The 22927-nt window shown below is 35.7% G+C and overlaps 1 protein-coding gene across 1 annotated transcript in view; it reads right to left on the reverse strand.

The window, feature by feature from the left end:
• LOC128232297 (N-alpha-acetyltransferase 25, NatB auxiliary subunit-like) overlaps window positions 1–22927 on the reverse strand; it is a 46267-nt gene that overhangs the window by 22898 nt on the left and 442 nt on the right. Inside the window, exons 2-15 of the mRNA XM_052945776.1 lie at window positions 22647–22732; window positions 21338–21476; window positions 20312–20508; window positions 19096–19198; window positions 17950–18030; window positions 17638–17749; window positions 14094–14168; window positions 13667–13815; window positions 12866–12978; window positions 8199–8267; window positions 7926–8061; window positions 6600–6689; window positions 2509–2619; window positions 1590–1759 (exon numbers count right to left, since the gene is read on the reverse strand). Coding sequence (XP_052801736.1) covers window positions 1590–1759; window positions 2509–2619; window positions 6600–6689; window positions 7926–8061; window positions 8199–8267; window positions 12866–12978; window positions 13667–13815; window positions 14094–14168; window positions 17638–17749; window positions 17950–18030; window positions 19096–19198; window positions 20312–20508; window positions 21338–21476; window positions 22647–22732 — 1631 coding nt within the window. The remainder of the gene's footprint in view (window positions 1–1589; window positions 1760–2508; window positions 2620–6599; window positions 6690–7925; window positions 8062–8198; window positions 8268–12865; window positions 12979–13666; window positions 13816–14093; window positions 14169–17637; window positions 17750–17949; window positions 18031–19095; window positions 19199–20311; window positions 20509–21337; window positions 21477–22646; window positions 22733–22927) is intronic.

The following is a 22927-nucleotide window of genomic DNA, read 5'->3' on the forward strand; positions in this document are numbered from 1 at the left end:
TCTTTCACCTTAGAGGTAGGGACATGGGTCTTGCACAGGACACGTCGTCTTCGTATGTGGAACACATGTAGCAAGTTATTTTAAAATCTGTCCATACAAGGGAAAGTTACAGCCCGGACACGACAACCTATACTCTATGTCCTTGTATGCAGCACTCCATTGTGAATAAACCTTGACCTTGACCTTCGAGGTAGGGACACGGGTCTTGCACGCGACACGTCGTCTTCGTATGTGGAACACATGTGGCAAGTTATTTTAAAATCTGTCCATACAAGGGAAAGTTACAGCCCGGACACGACAACCTATACTCTATGTCCTTATATGCAGCACTCCATTGTGAATAAACACTATGTGTGACCTTGACCTTTGAGGTAGGGACACGGGTCTTGCACCCAACACGTCGTCTTGGTATGTGGAACACATGTGGCAAGTTATTTTAAAATCTGTCCATACAAGAGAAAGTTACAGCCCGGACACAACAACCTATGCTCTATGTCCTCATATGCAGCACTCCATTGTGAATAAACACTAAGTGTGACCTTGACCTTTGAGGTAGGGACAAGGGTTTTGCACGCGACACGTCATCTTGGTATATGGAACACATGTGGCAAGTTATTTTAAAATCTGTCCATACAAGAGAAAGTAACAGCCCGGACACGACAACCTATACTCTATGTCCTTATATGCAGCACTCCATTGTGAATAAACACTAAGTGTGACCTTGACCTTTGAGGTAGGGACACGGGTTTTGCACACGACACATCGTCTTGGTATGTGGAACACATTTGGCAAGTTATTTTAAAATCTGTCCATACAAGGGAAAGTTACAGCCCGGACACGACAACCTATACTCTATGTCCTTATATGCAGCACTCCATTGTGAACAAGCACTAAGTGTGACCTTGACCTTTGAGGTAGGGACACGGGTTTTGCATGCGACACGTCGTCTTGGTATGTGGAACACATTTGGCAAGTTATTTTGAAATCTGTCCATACAAGGGAAAGTTACAGCACGGACACGACAACCTATACTCTATGTCCTTATATGCAGCACTCTATGGTGAATAAACACTAAGTGTGACCTTGACCTTTGAGGTAGGGACACTGGTCTTGCACGCGACACGTCGTCTTGGTATGTGGTACCCATATGGCAAGTTATTTTAAAATCTGTCCATACAAGAGAAAGATACAGCCCGGACACGACAACCTATACTCTATGTCCTTATATGCAGCACTCCATTGTGAATAAACACTAAGTGTGACCTTGACCTTTGAGGTAGGGACACGAGTCTTGCACGCCACACGTCATCTTGGTATGTGGAACACATGTGGCAAGTTATTTTAAAATCTGTCCATACAAGGGAAAGTTACAGAGCCGGACGGACGGACGGACGGACGGACAGACGGACGGACGGTGCGATTTTAATATGCCCACCTTCGGGGGCATAAAAATGAAAACACTTCTCAGGATAAGAAATAATGTATAAAGCTCATTGAACTCTCCATAGACAATGGCTTTTGCAAAATGTAAAGCAATTTCCACTAGACTGTCAGTTTTACAACAAACAGAAGTATTCTAGAAAATGTACCTCTTTGTGATTGACAGTGAAGAACCGGAGCATAGTTCCATACATGGCACAGGCGGCCATAAAATGTCCCAACCGGCCAACGTGGCTTGACACGATATAGCCCAACGTGTCATTCATGATGTGTTTGATCTCCATACCGTCATACAGGGCTGGACATGGACCAAATGCTCCTTGAAAAGATATAACCTATGCATAAGATATAATCAAATATATTCTCTTTCGGATTGGATACTCAAAATCTAACAGTTTATCTGTTTGAATAGAAAGTATTTACAACACCAAAAATGATGGTGTCACTTAGTTATACAAACAACCCTATATTTGTATATTTGTGCTGAAAACATTGGCCATAGCACTGAAGCCCTACCAACAAAGCCTGAGAGAATGACCTTTATGCACACCTGACTTACCAACGAACTTATCTATAATGCAAGGAACTAGCCAATGGAGCAGTGGATACTAACCCATGGACCAGGAGAAACTACAGGGTTTGAATTTGAACTCTAATGCTCGCAAACTGTGAGTGAAACTTAAATATTTCGATGACTTTTGCCTAAGCTTGCAATGACTTTTGCCTAAGCTTGCAAAATTCTAGGAGTGAATTTTTATCTTCTCAGATCAAAAGTAGAGCACTTTATTTTTAAACTAGAGCTGTCACAGGAGGGAAAAATACCCTCTTAATGCGGCCTCGACACAAGAATGGCAAACTATTAATTTGAAGAGGCTCCGAGGCTATTGTTCACTGCATTTCCACTTGTCATAATCAATGTGTACTGTTTAATCAAAATGATTGTAAGCCACAGAGCAGTATCCACATAGCAGTAAGGACTAACCACCAGAGCAGAATGACTACCCACCGGAGTAGTAGGACTAAAAGATTAAGCAGTAATGACAAAACCACACAGAAGTAAGCACTTACCCATGGAGCAATAGAGCCTGATGAGGACCAGTTTCATCTGTGAGCTGGAGGGGCTCGCCTTTAGCCCTAGCTCCAGCAGCACTATCATCTGCCATACAATACCCTGCTCACCTGTAACCAAAAGGGATCTACATTTAGAAAGCCAAAAGCAAATAATGAGATGGTCTTATTCTCTTATTCCATGCAATTTTTGGACATGAAATAAACAAAAATTAAGCACTGTTCTGCCATTCTTAATGTACATTGTATTCAAGCACAACCAATTTTCACTGCCTCCACTTTTTGGCACCTGAACAAATCACTAAACTTACCATAAATTATTGTGTATAGGATGTTATTGTATATAAGACACAGGCAAAAAAAAAAAAATCAACAACAAAAAACTTAATATCACTAATATTATATATTGGGCAAGGTAAAAAAATGTCAAAATCAGCATCCGTCATATTTGTTTTGATGAATTTTATTGATTTGTAAACATGGCAAAGGTTATTAAATAGTAAAGCACATGTAGTAATAAATATATTGAAATAACAATGGTACAAAGCAAATAAATAGTTAATAGAAATACTGAATCAGGTAATCAATAAACAACATGAGATGTTTGTCAAACGCTGTGATCATGACCTTTGGCCTGATGACCCCTTAAATCAATAGGGTCATTTACTGGTCAGGTCCAACCTTCATGTCAAGTTGGATGACCATAGGCCCAGGAATTGTCAAGTCTGTGTTCATGGTCACTGTAACCTTGACCTGATGACCCCTACAATCAATAGGCCAGGCCCAACCTCCAGGTCAAGTTTGAAGGCTATAGGTGCAGACATTGTCCAGTTATCACTCTGACAACTTTTTAGCATTCAAGGTCAATGTGACCTTGACCCTTGATCTATAACCCTTTAAATCAATAGGGGTCATCTACTGGTCAGCCTCCATGATAAGTTTCATGACCACAGGTCTAGGCATTGTTAATAACCCTTTTTTGAATGTCTTCTACCTATTTTATCCAACCTTTGATGAATCTAGGCACTAACGCAAGTTTCAACTTGTTGAAAGTTAATAGCCATCGGGCCATCTCAGGTCAGCAATGTTTCAATAACTAATATATGCAGTGCAGTAAGATTTATAGATTTATTTTCAAAACTTTATTGACCATTTACCTCTTGAGTTGATCTGTGCATCACAGCTTTATACTGGCGAGGAAATCCATGAATAAAATTTTGAAAAATTAAGACAAAAACTACTCTATAAATTTTAGGAATGATAATTTTTAACAGGAAGAAGGAAAAAATAGACCTTTTGAAAACATTTGATTTTAACAGTGCAATCTGGTTTATACTATTATGTAATAAATATTGATTAAACCAAAAATAGGAAGATGTCTGAATGCTGGAGAGCATGTATCCAACAGAAAACATGTGTTGCTATGACGCAATACTATGTAACAGTTGGCACTGCGATTTACAACATTTCTTCTTTCAAATGGGAAAAAATGAATAAGACTTCAATAAAATAAAAAAAAGCTGTTTTCAATTTATACTTCACGGATCGGCAATATGTTACTTAAATAGTAACTTCATGTATGTTAACAATATAAGACTTCAATTGTTGCGATAAAAAAAAGTTTAAAGATGAATTAGCCAGGGAAATTTATATCTTAAGCAATTATACCAGAGTTTAAATCTCATGCAGTGTTTCTCAAGTCAAATCAAGTGTTTGAGAAACTGATTATAACGCAAATATCAGGCTGTGTAGGAATACATATTTCTACAAGATTATGTTTTACAAATCACATTGGCTCTTTCACTAAAATCTAACACAGTCATTGTCTAACATAACCGTTTTATTTTTCAATTTGTTTTTGGAATGGGTCAGAACAAGATCTACTTGTTCACTAATGTTCTCATGCTTGTGTACAACACATCATCTTATGAAAATTTGACTTGCAAAATTTCGCGAGTGCTTCTTGAAGCAACTCGCAAAATGAAAAATCAACTTGCAATTTTATTACCGGTATTTGCTTTATTCCCTTATAATATTGTCTAATTACAGTAGAAATTTACACATCAATCTTGAGTGACTCGACTACTAGAACTTTAAGATGGCTTATTCTTTTTGGGGGTTGGGAAAGTCACATCAGATGCTGGCCGCGTTTTGATAACAAAGCTGTCCAATAATTTGACTTTGTTCACTTTGTATATTTACCCTCACCATCGGGTAATACCCATTTGGCAAGCACGCTACAGATTTCATTAAGTCTATAAGTATTAAAAACAATAACATTTTAAAAACAATAACATTATAAATTTAAAACAATAAAAGCAACAGTAAATGTAGCGTGGATGCTTTGGACCATGAAATATATCGATCGACGGTCTATTCACTTTGACAGTTGGGCGGAAATATATTCAAAGGTTGATGGGGTTTACATATACTCAGGGCTCTCACTAGGCTAAATATTTTGGGAGAAGGGACTTCTCCCTTCAGTCAAATTAGGGAGAAGTGGGGAGACTTTAGGGAGAAGTGATACTTTTCGCCTAACACCTGATACAAAAACTATGCCATACCACCTCAGTTTATATTCACATTCAAATTGATTGCTTTAGCTTTATGAAATGTCCATAAAATAATGTATCATATTTGGCTCAGCAAAAGTGTATTTTTCAATGTTTATCTCCAAATAGCATCAAGAATGAAACAAAAACCAAGACAACTAAGCATTTGAAACAATCAAAATGAACTGTCAAAATATATTAAGTGCATGGGGGCGAATCTTATAATGGTACGTTCGGGATAGGGTACGAATGTCACATTCAGCTATGCTGTTATTTAGTTGTCTCTGGCTAAATAATTTTCAATGTGCTAACATTTAAGAACCAAATGACATTTAAATCACCGGCCTTGATGAAAAATTTACCAATACATAATGGGAGGTTGAAAAATTAACTCGGAAAATTGTTCTGACAAAATGGCGATCTCGCTGATTTTTTTTGACATCGTAAACAGGAGAAAACTACTGTAAGTTAACTCTACACAACGCAAAAAAAATATTTTTGTGATTACCAAACATTTTTTATCATGAACATTTCACTAAAACCAATCAAATATTTGTTAACAGGTCATGATATTGATTTTCTAAGCGCCACCTTGCCGATGGCTATGATCGTCTGGTTCAAAAGCAACAATGTTTAAAATGTCTTGCTTTGTTTGTTTAATACATATATCAATTATTTTTTAACTTGATTAATGCTTAACAAGATTTTTCATAATTATGTCGCCTTTTCTGTCATATTTTAACTTACTTTGATCAGGGTCTTCTCAATGTACATTCTGATTCAATAGCTCCGCCTACTCGCAATGTTTTGGTAATTGAATGACACGGCCCAATTATCGGATTAGGAGATTACCAAATTTTATGAATGGCTAATTGCGAAGTTTTGACTAATAATAGGACAGTGGCCAAATACTCGCTGATTGACAGATTAAAAATGTGATAAAATTGTCGGCGAAGTCAATGTCGCTTTGATGATATAAATGGGCGAAGTCTGGGAATTTAAGGCGACCGCTTCGCCCTAGTCGCCCCCTCGCGAGAGCCCTGATAGTGCGCGAAAGCGCTAAATTTAGCCAATGATTGAGCTAGGTGATTTCATCATTTGTATTCACTATGTATTATGCACGCCTCGGCGCATCCCGGAAAGATTCAAGATAAAACTTGGCCTTTTCCGTATTTGTTCTGTTTTTGAAAACTTACTAGAGCGTGACTCGGTACTGTCTTCTTTATACTAGTAGTGTAAACATGCCACTTATAGGCTGTTTACACTCGACTACGTAGCGTAGTTATGTTCATGTTTATTCTTCTTTCCTTTTAACATTGTGTGGTCTCGAAAAAGCCACTTGCAGAATTTTGCAAGCTTGAATAAAAGTCACTCGCAATTTGCAAATGTCGCTCGCATTTTGCGGGTATGCGAGTCTAAATTCGAAACCTGTTTTAAACAAACAGCGTATTTGAATAGAACATGAATTCTTTATGAAGAGAACAGCACACTAAGAACTTGATGAAGACAGTTGACATACACATAACTATCACTACTTACCATCAGTTTGCCATACTTCTATCATGAGGGCTACAGCTAACAACAAATAATTATCACAGTACTGCAGGTCAGTAGTCAGTAGGTCTTCACCTGAAAACAGACACACTTATCAAGTAGGGTCTTACAAGTTTAACCATAAAGTGCATTTCATTTTTTGCCAGATAATACTTAAGTTGATTTTTCGAATATGTAGGAAAAACTCCAGCCACAGGTGAAGATACACGTAGGTGCAGGAGACTTGGGCCTCCACATTATTTCACAAAATATCTTTGTTGTCTTAAATTTGCCAGAACCAATCCTAAGGGCATTCTAGAATAAATATATTCCACTTAAGCCTGAATTACCCCCTACACATCAATTTCTATCTAAATACACCCTTGCTAGCTGGTAAAAATCCAACATACAGACTTAATCACTTTTGCAACCAAGTAAGGCCTTGGAAGTAGTTAAGGAACTTACTGAAGTAATGATCTAAAACAATAAATACATGGCTATATGTCAAAACAGGTTGTTGATTTTCCTGATTGCTAGGCAGATGGACAAAATCACCCCCTCCAATGTTTGCATAGATGTGCAATTCTTACTCCCCCACCCCCCACATGAGTTAATCAACTTCTTTACCCCAGCCAAAGTAACTTTTAAATATCCCAAGTAATAACAGTTTTTGTTTTTATTTTTTCAAGTATAATGTTTCATAGTATTATATTTTACAACATTTGTATATACAAACAATATTAAAGATGGGGGATTTTGTTCATCTGTGTGTATGTGTTGGGGGGATTGTGGCCCTATACTCATTGATCAGTGACCCATTTCCATACCTAACAAACAGAAAATCCGAGGCTGAGAGTCAGCTTTTAGGTTTTATTTTCTGAATCTAGCAAGGGCCTTTGAGCAAGGGAAAATTTTGAGGCATTTTTTAAAAAAAAAGAGGCGCAATGATGATGCGATGTTGAAATGCCTCCAGTTGTGGAACTATATTTGTTGTTGATTAGTAATTTGCAAGGCACTGCATGCTTGATATAAAAAGATGTCATAAAAAAGAAACTCAGAAAAGCGACAACTTCTCTTTGCAGTTCAAAAATCTTCTCTGCATATCAAGGGAGATCACTGCACAGAATAAATAATTATGGCAATGCGCTTTTCGATGAAGGAATTTTTGATTTTTAGGGAAAATATATAATTATTTCCCAAGGGAAAGGGACCATTAAACAACACCTTCTGTATTAGATAAAAAACAACACCTGGCTGTAATGCTTGGACAAGTAGAGAGAGGTTTATTTGAATCAAGACTCATCAGACAGGGTACTGTGAAGATAAACTTACCAAACTGAATACCATGGTTATGTCTTTGTACAAGTTCATGTGCAAATGAAAGTTTTCCTTCTTTGGTTAAGTTCTCATGACATCCTAAACATCGACATAATTGTAGAGATGTTATATGTCGCTGCATTTGTTTTACCTAAAAATGAAATAACTTACTTTAACAAAACATTCAGACTGAACAATTCTAAACAACTGTTTGGAAATCATTTGTAACACTTGAGATAACTGGCAAAGAACTACTTGAAACTGTATTCTAACAGAAGATGGACTCACATTTTCTACGTAGACTAAAGATCCATCGGTATTGGTGTACTGGTTTTTCCTTTGTAGAATTTCTATTAACTGAAATGCGAACAAAAAAGTCTGTATCAAAACAACAAACACTACAGCATTTACATAGGTCAATAACGAGTCTATGCACAATGCCTGATTTATAACTGCATTGACACATATGTTCTGTTCTGTTATTTGACTGGTATACAGAAAAAAGTGTAAGTCATTTACACTTTTTTCTGTATACCAGTCAAATAACAGAACAGAACAGAACAGAACATTTATTTAGATACAAGCATATACAGCTTATGATCATCAAAACAATCATCATAGCATGCACAACAGGATATATACATTAACATGAATACAAACAAAAAGAAACAACAAGAAGAGAGCAATAACATCCGGTTTAAGTTAGGCTGTAATATTAATTATATTGTCTCTGATCTGATTTGCCTTAATAGTAAATATAGCCTGTTTGTGTAACAACGACTTCTTCTTAGAGTTAAGAAGATTAATAAATTTTAACATACTAGATCGTGTTCGATAATAAATAGGTATATAATGATCTCTTAAGTGTTTATATCTATCACATATCAGTACAAAATGATATTCATCTTCAATGTCATTCAATGAACATACGTCACATCTCCTTTCATGTCGGGAATGTTCCTATAACGGCCTTCTTCTATTTTAAGCCTGTGAGAGGATAATCTTAATTTGCTTAACGCATGTCTGTGTTTAACATTGTCAACAATGTTCAGGTTCCATGACATTTCAAAAGTGGATTTCACTACACGAAATAAAGTAAGACTTGTTGAGCTATTAACACCTTCATTCCATTGTGTTATGTGTATATTGGTATCTTTCAACTAATATTTAACTATCTAACTTAATTCGTATGTAAATTTTGTTTAGTTTATTTCGCAAGTGTGTATTTAGTTTCTAACTACATTTCTAGATTTTAAGATCACTTAAATTACAATTCTTTTAAAAAGCTTTTACAGCTTTAAATTGACATGAATGAAATTGCATAAAATTATGCCCTTAAAAGTTGTGTGTTTTGCCTGTGACTAAGGGATGATTTTTTTTTATATCAAATACATTTACAACAATAAGGACAGACCCTGTTTGACAGAAAAAGACTTATTATCATGACATATTCCGAACACTTTTCTTGACAAACATGTTGAACTTAATTTAAGAATTTAAAATACATAATTGCATATTCAGACGTAAACAATGTTGGGGTTGGGAGCCTTTTGTTTGTGCCCCCCCCCCCCCCCCATCTGGGATCTGACCATTTAGCTTTTGAAAATATGTAAATCATAAAATGGAATGTTATGACACTATCTAAACACATCAAAATGTGATTTATTTCAAGAATATAATTTTTACTTTCAAGTTCTTTTTCAGTAAAACCATAATAATGTTATTTATGATAAAATCATTTGCCACCCATGTTTTCAATGAACTTCCCTCTTTGCTCACAGCTACACTTTATAGCACCACTACCACTTCTCCCATTGACCATCATAATAACATTGCTTGTGCCCATTGAATTTGCTACCACTCCCATCAATAAAAATGGTACGCTCATGGTGTTGGCAACTGCCCAACATCACTAAAAATTGACTAACCACTGACTAAGTAACTGCTAAGGTTGCCAAAATTTGTGTGCCTGTGGTCTTTGTGACTCCTACCATTGCCAAAATTGGTGTGCCTGTGGTCTTTGTGACTGCTGCCATTGCCAAAATGTGTGTGCCTGTGGTCTTTGTGACTGTTACCATGGCCAAAATGTGTGTGCCTGTGGTCTTTGGGACTTCTGCCATTGCCAAAATTGGTGTGCCTGTGGTCTTTGTGACTGCTGCCATTGCCAAAATGTGTGTGCCTGTGGTCTTTGTGACTGTTACCATGGCCAAAATGTGTGTGCCTGTGGTCTTTGTGACTCCTGCCATTGCCAAAATGTGTGTGCCTGTGGATTTTGTGACTGCTGCCATTGCCAAAATGTGTGTGCCTGTGGTCTTTGTGACTGTTACCATTGCCAAAATGTGTGTGCCTGTGGTCTTTGTGACTGTTACCATTGCCAAAATGTGTGTGCCTGTGGTCTTTGTGACTGCTGCCATTGCCAAAATGTGTGTGCCTGTGGATTTTGTGACTGCTGCCATTGCCAAAATGTGTGTGCCTGTGGTCTTTGTGACTGCTGCCATTGCCAAAATGTGTGTGCCTGTGGTCTTTGTGACTGCTGCCATTGCCAAAATGTGTGTGCCTGTGGTCTTTGTGACTGCTGCCATTGCCAAAATGTGTGTGCCTGTGGTCTTCGTTACTGCTACCATTGCCAAAATGTGTGTGCCTGTGGTCTTCGTTACTGCTACCATTGCCAAAATGTGTGTGCCTGTGGTCTTCGTTACTGCTGCCATTGCCAAAATGTGTGTGCCTGTGGTCTTCGTTACTGCTACCATTGCCAAAATGTGTGTGCCTGTGGTCTTCGTTACTGCTACCATTGCTAAAATTTGTGTGCCCATTGATGATGTTACCCACCCAACTGCAAATAATAAATTCTACCATTCCTGTTGCTAAATATTTTGCGCCCATGGACATACGTTACTGTTCCCATCACCAAAAATTGTGCGTCCCTCAACATTATCACCACTTCAATTGCCCAAAACTGTGCATCCCTTGTTTCGACTACTTCTATCATTAGTCAGACAGTTCTAGCCCAGCTGAGCGACCATAAGGTTGATGTGGGTGTTATAATAGTTTAATACAACTATATAAATATTAACATAAGATATGGCACTTGCCATATACTTAATTTTCAATGTGGAATAAAACACGATATGGGAGGTACTTTGCTACACTCTCACTGATTTACCATTTTTACAACTTTTTTGTTTCTCGTCTTTGAAAGAGCAAATTTTTGCATCAATATCTGCAAATCAATGATATAAGATTGCTGACAAAAAATCACATCGTAGATTTTCATATTTCCGTTCGAAAATTGATGTTTTATGGCCTGAATGGTTTAAGAAAAATGCATGAAACATCAATTTTTGATCTGAAATATAAACAAGAGCTGTCAAAGAGACAGCGCGCTCGACTATTCCGCCGCTTTTTAATGTAAGGATTGAAAAGTTTTGGCGAAATATGCATGGATCACTGTTAGATTAGATTTCAATGCAATACATGGTGTGTTGAGATATTAACATAAATGTGGTTCCATGCAAAATTTTAACGAGAATTTCTAAGTCTAATAATAAAGGGCCATTATTTGCAAAATACAGTTATCTAACTTGGTTATTCAATTAAGTTGGGTGGTTGAATACCATTGTATAAAGTCTCAATGCAATACATCAAATAGTTGATGAGATATTATCCTATGTGTGCTAACATGCAAGACTTCACCAGAATTTCTAAGTCGCATAATAAAGGGGCAAAAATTATATATTATAAAAAAGATAAAGTTATCTGTTTCAATGCAATACATGATGTATTCGCTGAGGTATTGACTTAAAAGTGGTTACATGCAAAACCTTAACCAGAATTTCTATGTCGAATAAAAAAGGGGCCATTATTTTAATTTAATGCAAACTGGAGTTATCTTACTTGGTTATTTAAGTAGATTGGATGGTTGAGTACCATTGTATAAAGTCTCAATGCAATCCATCAAGTAATTGCTGAGATATTAACAAATGCGTGCTTACATGCAAAACCTTAACCAGAATTTCTAAGTCAAATAATAAAGGCCCATAATTTGCATTATATTCCAAAAAAGTGTTATCTGGGAATACATATCTAATGTTTCAATGCAATACATGATATATATGATACATGACATTAAATGCAAACTAGAGTTATCTTACTTGGTTAATTAAGTAGGTTGGATGGTTGACTACCATTGTATAAAGTCTCAATGCAATACCTCAAGTAGTTGCTGAGATATTAACCTGTGTGCTTACACCCAAAACCTTAACCAGAATTTCTAACTCTAATAATAAAGGGCAATCATTTGCATTAAATGCAAACTAGAGTTATCTAACTTGGTTAATTTAGTAGGTTGGATGGTTGAGTACCATTGTATCAAGTATCAATGCAATACCTCATGTAGTTGCTGAGATATTAACCTATGTGTGCTTACACGCAAAACCTTAACCAGAATTTCTAAGTCGAATAATAAAGGCCTATTATTTGCATTATATTCAAATAATTGCTATCTAACTTCATTAATTTAGTATGTAAGATCGTTGGGAATACATATCCAAAGTTTCAATGCAATAACTAATGTATTTACTGAGATAATGACTTAAAGGTGCTTACATGCAAAACATTAACCAAGGTGTGACGCCAACGTAATAGGACAGTTTAGGTCGGCTATCTAATCTTTTGTCAGCAGTCTTATTTAACTGGTTTCCATGGATTTTGCAAAAATTGGCTCGTTCCAAGACAAAATATAAAAAAGTTGTCAAAATGTCAATCTGTGAGAGTGCAGCTTTAAAGACAAATATACAAGCACCCAGGGACATCAGTTTAAACTCACTTTGGAATTTAAGTTCTGTGGTGACCCAGATTTCAGATTTTTAGTGCCCTAATACCCTAGCTCTATATCAGCCCGGGGAAGGCTCTGTCTATCATGAGTGTGTTGAGAATGAATGTTCAGCCTCACATACCTTGGTTTGTTCCTGTGGCATGAGTATCTCTAGGTACGCGCGGACGTCGCTGAAGCAGCAGTACTTGTCCCCAAACATGTCGTAGTAGCTGTTCAACAGCTCCACAGGGTCGCCTGCAGGTAGAATATACACAGTCAGTGACACACTAGACAGTTAAATGATATCAACAAAAACTCATAACTGATAACATATTTATAATTATGTTCAATCTTATTATCCAAAATTATGAAAGTGTTTCAGAATAAGTTCATGTAGTCGTGCTAGGTTTTTCTATATGTGTGAATGTTTAAAGTGAAACTGAGAGTATTTCACTGCTAAATAAATGATGATATTTTAAGAGTTTGCCTTTGACAAACTGTTTGAAACTTTTTCAACTTTTTTAAGGTTGAAGGGAGATAACCAGATTACAAAAACTAGAATCTTCACAAATTTTCGATCAAAATGCTTTTGTTTTTTTCTCTTCTGCAAATGCTGTAACTGAAATACATGCTTTCGTTTAACTAAAAACAAAGACACAACTTGTCATTTTATTCCATCTTTACTTTTAATGATGTTTTTTCCACAATACAATCAGAAAGATCAAGTAATTTAAATGCAAGTGCTATTTTTTGCCATGTAATAGGAGAGTTTAGGTCAAATAAAACTCCATGGGAGTCAAGCAAACTGTTCATTTCCTTCCCACAGTAATTTTACACATTCAATGTCACTTTGCAATTTGTCAACACCTGAACATTTAACATTTTCTTAATGTTTTTGTAAACACATTTAATGACAAGCAGATAACCAAATAAGCCTACATACCGTACTGCCTGCATGGTTTGTCTGAGTGCTGCTGACACTGCAGGATGAGTTCAAGGTGAGCGAGGTACGGCCCTCGACTCCGCGGCACCTCCCGACACTCAACTATGAACTCCAGAGCCTTTTCTGCTGTGTTATCCACATCATTACCACTGAAATATATAACAACTAATGCCTATTGGAGTGTTATACTGTTTTGCATGGTTCACACAGCAGTTATGAAACAACATGCATGACTGTACATGTTTAGATTGGGCATTCAGAAGTGTCAACTGTGCTCCTTCCAAACTTTTAGACATTAAATCTATATATTCATCTTACTTATCCTGTTTCTGATCAAAATGGAAACAAATACTTACATGCGTAAATTGCTCCATAGTTCAGTAAAATGTTATATTTATCAACATCAGTTACAAAAACTATAGTTTACCTGGTCTCAGTGTTTGTGGCAGAGAGTTGAACCATTGAGCAGATATATTCTTTCCACCAGCCTACATTGTCAACACTGAAAAATCCATGTAAGTTTTATAACTGATACAAACTAAAACGTCCTTATTTAGATACAATCATTTTTTCTTTCATTTTTTATTATTGATAATGAAAAGGAAAAAGGAAAATATGAAACATTTTTCTTCTAAAAAATGAAAAGCAAAATTGAAAAGCTGTTTTTATTTTATGTTTCTCTATAGTTAACACAGAAAACAAAATAAGAAAAATATGCATTCAAACTGTTTTTTGTGGGTTTTTTACAAACTGCACCTTTAGGCCACACCGAATTGATATTTTGTTCCGCGGATTTACCACTCCTATTATTTTGAAAATGTAAAAAAAATATTTTTATTTTTTTTGTGCGCCCGCAGCTCCATTTTGATCGCCAAGCAGATTTTTTTCAGGTAATAATTTATTAAAAGGCTAAAAATAATCAAGTATAATTTTTCTACGCTAGTTTTTGTGTTTTTGTAAAGGGAAGTTACCGATGCGTAATGTTTTTATACTGTATATCGATTGGTTTAGCATGGGTTTCAATAAATTCAATCAAAATGGCGGCTTCCGGTATAAACAAAGTGGCTCAAAGTTTGGAAATAAAATCTCAGTTTTGACAATAAATATGTTTTGAGCATGCTTGAAGTCATTGTTGATCGTCTCATGCACTAAAGGATCATTATTTAAAGCAATCATTATGCAATAAAGCATGTGTATCTGAGACTGGTAGCGATTATATTGCGTAATTAGTGACTCGTTTTGAATGGAAATCGGACAGGTCAACTTAACTGGAACTTGAGTCATTGTTTGGTCCAAATTGATGTATCAAGCTCATTTTTTATCAAATTCTGACAAAACAACAGTTTTAAACAAATATCTTTTCACAAATAGCGATATAAACACTGGTCTCGATATACCTCAACATAAGTAAGACTAAGTTTATCACCTTATATTTTGTTTTTATTTGCAGCATAATCCGGGATTGTAATGCACTTGTCAATTGTAACCACTGCCCCGCCCACCCCTCGCCCTTGTTCCATTGTTCCAGGGGTATACCGGGAACAGCAGAGGCAATGGGCTGTGTTTTTACCTTTCCGGTGGCCCCGCAGTGCCTAGTGAATGTGGTTTTGTCTTCATATTGAAAATAGTCGGGAATGGGCCTCACATAGGTATTCGGGGTAATGGGGCCATTTGGCGGGATTTTATCAGCAGTCTGTCCCAGCAGGTCAGGTATTTTACCCGGGTTTTGAGAGACTGGAAGTCAAAGCCCCCGCTATTCCGGACTTGGGGTGGGGCATATACAATTGGCTGGTGCATAAAAACATATAAATAACCAAAAAAAGTACTCTGAAAAATACCCTTGTTCTTTTTGTTTTAATAAGCACATGTCATTGTATTTCCTGTGATAATAAAAACAAAATTTAGCCTATGTTGTATGGAGTCTGATGTTTGATGATGCCTGTGTAAGTGATCATTTTTTACAAATCCAAAATCAATCCTTAGTTATGTCTAAATACAGTTGCATATGATGTTAAACTGATTCAGGTAGATTTATATAAGTCGTTTCAAACTTTTTACTAAAAGCAGGGTTATTTATTATTATGAATGATCGTCATATTAAAGTATGTTTTAATTTTATAAGAAATTAGATTTATCTAGGGATGGAAACCGGATACCAAATCGGTATCCGGATATTCGTATCAAGTATTCGAATACTATCCGGATACTCATATCGAATTGTTTTAATAATAAGTAAATTTCCTATTATATGTCACCCACCTTCTGTTATTTGACATAATTGTCCACTTAATTTATAATTCGTCATATGGCAATTTCACTTTTTCATTCATTCTTTCTCATTCCTAATAATTTATAATGTTATAATCAAAGCTAAACAACTCATTTCATGTCATAAAACTCATGATGAATACCACATAAACACCTCGCGAATTTGATAGTCACTTCGGCCGAGGTGGTTGCTTGGTTACTGCCACATGCTTTCGAGTTTGTTATTTATCAGCAGGTTTCATGTTAAATGACGCTTTGATTATTTGATAGTCGATTGTAATTTTATTTCATTACATTGTTTGATTTAATGCAATACCTACAATTTCTGCGGTGTTTTGTAATGAAGGATATAATTGCGGAAAAGATAAGAAGACAAAAAGACGATCTGATTTTTCTTTATTTACATGCGTGTACTTTTTTTATTTATCAATAAACTAAACATGTTTACATATCGTATGAAAAATAAATTACAAGATGCAAAATGATGGAAATTTGAAAAGTGAAAAGATAAACAAATTTGTATTTATTGTTCAGATAGCAATAATTTCTTCATGCATATTCATCAAAAATACGATTGGTCATTAATAGCTTTGATTGCACGACCCTTATCTTGTGATTGGACGTTCAATTCCTACAGATTAATGATCAATCCGTTTAATATCAACTAGTGCCAATTAGTGTCAATTAAGCACATCTGAGATCATAAAACAACACTTGTCATTGTAAACAAGGTCATAGAACTTTACATGGTGCTGCACAAGGACACAATATCACGCCTTGTGCAAACACCCAATAAGCAGACGATTTGTGACACATACACGCTTCGCGACAGACACTGTTAATCACCTGAAATACTTCATCTGAAATTTTTTATAACAATTGCTATGTCTCTGCTAAGCTATTTCATTGAAATTTTAATTCTTAACGAATATTCGAATACCCATTTTGGTATCCGAATACTTGCGTGATATCCGGATACTCGGATATTCGCTTCCATCCCTAGATTTATCCATATAATGTTTGTACTAAACACGGATGAATAAATAGTATGTATTCCGACATTTTCCCAATGTCCATTAGAGGTTCAGTTCAAGATGGCATTAAAATAGTTTTAAGGGCAATTATTTTGAACAATCTTTCTTATTTATATTGAAGATAAGGAAAAATATATTTTTCGCTTTACGCTCGCTTCGGTTTTTATGAAAACAGACAAAAACTTTTCTTTCTTTTTTTTCGCTCGCTCGCTTCAATTTTTTTTGGCAAAAATCCGAGGAACTAAACATTAATTTGGTGTGGCCTTAAATTATGAAACTGCAAAATGACAGTCTGGTTATTTTAAACATATTGAAGTGACTAAAATCTAAGGCCTAAAAAAAAATACATTTGGTTCGGGTTACCCGACCCTACCTTCTGAATAGGCGCCGACCCTACCGTTTTTATTGTCAGTTTGAAAAAAAAATGAAAAACTAAAAAAAAAAAAACTTTTTTTATTTTTATTGCTTTTCAATATGTAGTTTAAAACCTTAAATGCTTATACAGAAGATAACTTTAACACCATTCTCCAATGATGAAAATAACATTCTTATATAAAGCCTAATAACAAAAAAAATAAAAAGCCTACCTACCCTACCTTTTTTTGAAAAGGATGTAACCCTAACCAAACAAATTTTTTTAGGCCTAAATAATGTTAGTGTGCTGCGTACTCCTTGCTGATGAGCTTCCTGTAGGCCTGGTTGGTGCGGGTCCAGTCCTCCATGTGTGTGTATAGCTCTGCCTCCTTGATCTCCTTCACATTCAGCTCACTCACCAACCGATCTACAGGTAACACAACACCATTATATCACAACACACTTGCAAGGTTTTATGGTAAATCATATCAATATTATGGACATCAAATTTTAATTCCAGAATGAAACAATTCATTATACAAACGAGGATAATTATTTTCTATAATGTTGAAACAAAAATTCCAAGCAGTTATTAAATGATCCACAATAGTTAAGGTTTATAATTACCTGCAATTGGTGAGTTAAGCACATTGACAGCCTCCTGCCAGCGACCCAGCAATTCAAGGATGATCAGGTACATCTGAACCTCTACAACACAGTTTCACAGCTAGGTATAATCCATTATACTGGTACTCTGAACACCCTCTACTGATTTCAAAACTTTTACCGGGGTATGTATAAGAAAACATAACTAGAGCCATCACAGGAGTGATAAAGGGCCATGAATGAAAGCATATCTAAAAGAGTATGCAATTTGATGGCATGCTACTAAATAATTGGGAACTGCTGTACTAAGCATTTTATTATTGAAAAGTAAAGTATGGCATGACATCCTTGGCCTATTGACTTGTTATCAGCAAGTATGGAAAGTTATATTTAATATCTTGAAGGTTTTTTAGTTATTGGTTACTAACAAAACCACAACAAATGTGATTATGTCATAAATTCTAAGTATACCATGGGCCATAAATGTGACAATATTTAAGAATAACTTATATTACTTCTCAAAAGAGTTTGAAGTTTATAGAGCCATAAATGTGATAATAGTTAAGCATTAATTACATAATTATCACAAAAGGGCGTATTAATATTGTGAGCAAGCAAAGAAAGTTTGACCTTAATATCTAAACAGTTTGCAGTTTAATATCAACAAAACTATAAAAATTGTTATAACTTCTAAGAACAGGTATACCGTACAACAGTGCCATAAATATGGCAATATCTAGACATTAAATAGTTTCATAACTGGTCATAAAAGAGTGTACCGTATTGTTACTGTGAGGAACTTTAAAAAGCATAAATCTGGTAAGTATATGGCACCACATTTTTTTACGGGGCTCTAATGGCAAACTTGTATCAGAGAAACTATAACACAGCATCAGTCTGTGAAACAATATTGCAGTGAAAAGTGAAGGAGATACGGAGTCGACGGCACCAGGAATAAACAGCAGTGAAACATCCACAACTTATCATAAAGGGACGTGAAGAACATTTCAATAACTATAATGTAAAATATATATATATGAACTTGCCTTCTCTGTTTACTTCACAGGTGTCGGATGAAAATACATAAGAAACATCACAAAACTTACAAGAACAGAATTTTGTGCAGAATGTTAACCATGCAATGTGATTGGTCTTTAAGTAACCCACCTGCTTCAGCCTCAATCTTGTCATCTTCCACAAACTTCTTTGTCATCCTCTCAGCTAACGGCAGGAACATCTTCTGGGCAAGGTCGTGAGGGGAACTGTGGGCCTGGAAAACAATCACAAAAATAGTGATATGTAACCAAAGATGAACTAAACATTTAAATGTTTTAAACATGTGTTACTAAAATTTATTTAAATAACCTGACCCTTTCATGAGTTTTAATCTGGACAAAACCAATCAAATGACCAACTATCTAACTGACAAGCATACATGATTATACACATTAATAAATATTCTTGCTAGATATAATTCTACAGAACTAAAGTAAAATGCAATGTTGGGTCCAGTATTTAATGTGAGATGTAGCGCAATGAAGAGACCCCTTCCCAAAGGAATCATTAAATATAGTCAAATGCTCCATGCTCCAGCAAAGATTTGAAAATGGCAGGTAAGAATATTGAAAAAGGCAAGCACCTTGACCCACGCAGGGGCCAATGGGGAGGGTTAGGGAGGAAAATTATGTTTTTTAAACCCAAATTTATGCATCTTCATTCATTTCATGGCTTTAAAACAAAATAGTTTTGTTTCTCACATCTCAAAATTTGTGTTTTTGGGGGGGTAGAAAAAGTGTACTTGTTAAACTTACATGAAGAAAAGAACAAAGACAGCTAAACATTTGAAACAATCATAATGGCCTTAATACATGTCCTACCAGTATTAATAATTTGTTAACTGCAGGGGGTGAATCTTATTTTGATAGGATCAGGATAGGGCACGAGTATTACATTCAGCTCTGCTGTTATTTAATACTCTTTTGTTAAAAGATATTTAATATGCTGACATTTAAGAATCAAACGATACTTAAAATCAATGTCCTTGATGAAAAATTCACTACAACAACATAGAATTTTCAAAAAAAGAAAAAAAAACTTCTCCTTGCCAAATCTTCCATTTTCAGACATGTATAGTAGACATAACTTATAGTAAACGCTATATTAAGCATAAAAATATTTTTTCTGATTACAAGCAAACTTTCACCATGAAAGTTCCCTCCAACTGATTCAAAGGGTTGCAAGCACTGGATACACCCCCCAAAGAAACTGTTGGTTCATACCATATAAACAAGTCACTTATTCAAAACAATGTAACAATGATTAATAATTGAGACCCATTAAAATGTGAGAAAAGGGTGAAATGAGTGCAACCATGCATGTGTACCTGCATAACTATACTCATGACAGCCCAGAAGTAGTATGGGTTTTTTTGTGGTTTCAGTTTGTGGAGAGCCATGGCAGTTTGCTGTTGTTTCTTGTAGTCTCCGAGACGGACATAGGCCATGAACAGCGCTGTCAGAGTCTCCTCATTGCCGGGTTTGCTCTTGTTAGCATTCTCATACATGTCTGCTATCAGATCAACTGTAACAGCAATCAAACATACAGATATAGCCAACGGAAACTACAACAAATCTTTCAGGTGCACATAATACACTTGTTCTAAATCGTATCATGCATATATATACAAAGATGGCCATGTGTAGAAATATCAGCATTATATCAATGAGTTTGACAAAAAGTGCAGCCTGGTCAGTGGTATTGCAATTTAATACTTTCATACTTTGATAGAAAGTTACAGCTACATGTATTTCCAAAGTATTGTGTAGGAGCTATTAGTTAAGTCATTTTAATTTCAAAACTAATGTGACAACAGTGTTTACAGCTAATGCTTAATGGCTTTCAATAACGTTTTGTTAACTGTTTAAATCTTTTTTACATCTTTTTTTTTTACTCTCTCAATCAAAGAGGATTATGCTGCTTTCATAATTTGATTTTAGTACCATTCATGATTGAGGACAGGATACTGATGAAGCATTTTTTCCCAATTGCTGAACTAAATAACTTTGAACAATAAAATCCCTTTCAGACCGACTGCTATTAAAGTATTTCATTAATTTTAACTACCGTTATTAAGTTCCAATACATCCAGAATTGGGCCCAAACTCATATTTTTTAATGATTGTGAGTCGAGCTGACTCATGGTTTCAAAACCAGAAGACTAAAATGTAGAATATATAAATAATGTCAAAATACTGCTTCTTCAAGGAAATTATACTCAAAATTTTCAACTTCATCAATTAACTCTTTCCTTTGGAGTCCCAAATCAATATATGAACAACAAAAACTTACAAGTGTGGGAGTTTTTACGAAACCATGATTTAAAGTAATTTCACAAAAGGAATCATCATACGTTTATGTATTTCCCTGTAGCAGATGGCCATGGCTTGCAGCGTTGCCTCATCTGTCGGGTGCTGCTGGTGTACTTCATGTAAGAGCCCTGTGCTCTCGTCATGGCGACCCAGGCGCAGCAATGACAGAGACTTCAACACCTGACCACACCAAACATCTATATTACTATTAATTATTCAAACAGTTACATCAATACCTTGAAACACCAAAACTCCTATTTACCGTCTACCAACTACTGGACCAGTATTCAAGAAAATCAGGTTGAAAATATGTAACCTACAGCCAAACATGTTGTTTTGACATTTTGTATAAATAAATAACATGTTTTTAATGGATAAAGTAGGATTTGTAAATGACTTCTAAGAACCTACTACTGTGAAATCATTAATGTTTATGGGAAATAAATTGTTGAGCCTTGGTGGAATTTAAGATCCAAATGAAATATTATACGTTCTATCCTTGTAATCAACTTCATATGTTAAAATGTACAGATACCCTTAAAAGATACATAGTCGCTGTACACAGTATAAGTACAGTTTTCATGTTCAGTCTTACTACTTCTTTGTTTTGTAAAGTAACTTGTCCATGGTTTGTAAAACATTATTTTTTTAATTACAAAATAAAACTACAGACTATCAGAAAGTAATTCTGTTATTCTGCTTCATGCAAATAAGACATGAGACATGTTTATACACATACTGTGTGATACAGCTGGCATCTTATGCACCAGTCAATTGTAACCACGCCCCCCCCCCCCCCGGTCCGGGGAGTAGCGGGGACTTTGACTTTCGGTCCAGCAAACTCCGGCTAAATTCCCCTCCCTGCGGGAATGAACAGATGGTAAAATCCCCGCCAAATGTCCCCGCACCCCAGGGTCCCTAGGTAAGGCCCATTCCCCGCTATATTTAAAGCGAAGACAAAACCACCGCATTCACCCTGCACTGCGGGGCCACCTTAAAGGTAAAAACACGGCCCATTTCCACGGCTATCCCCGGTAGACCCCCGGACCTGGGCGGGCCGTGGTTACAATTTACTGGTGCATAAGTGCCATGGAGCTTGATTTATTTTCAGGGGCTTTTTCCAGTCAAATAAATGGTATAATGCAGCATTGATTAAAGCAAGAGTTGTGGCTTTTGCTACACTCACGCATCATGACGATACACATGATGTGTATCAATTTTCATTCTTGATTTATTATTGCCAGGGTTTGTTTTTGCATAACAATGTCAATGACTTTACAAAGCCAAAGGCTATGATAATACCAAGAATTAATTGTTTGAAAAAGTGATGAGTAAATTCAAGAGCATTACCTTTGCACAAAGAAAATCCTTTTGCTTTTTCAACACTTTGTCTGCTTCCTGAAGTGCTTTTTTGTTGTTGCCATTGTCCAAGCAATCTAAAATAATACAGAAGAAAATAATGCAGTCCACTGATTGTAAGCGTTCATGTTATTTAATATAAACAATGTACATCAGTCACTTAAAGTCCCATTACAAACATATGAAATGTTATATATTTTCAAGTTTGAATGTTAGAAAAAAATCAATACTATAAAGACAAAATTAAAAAAATGAATTTAGATAAATGCCCA

This window comes from Mya arenaria, chromosome 4, assembly GCF_026914265.1.
Source record: "Mya arenaria isolate MELC-2E11 chromosome 4, ASM2691426v1".
In the NCBI taxonomy this organism is placed as follows: Eukaryota; Metazoa; Mollusca; class Bivalvia; order Myida; family Myidae; genus Mya; species Mya arenaria.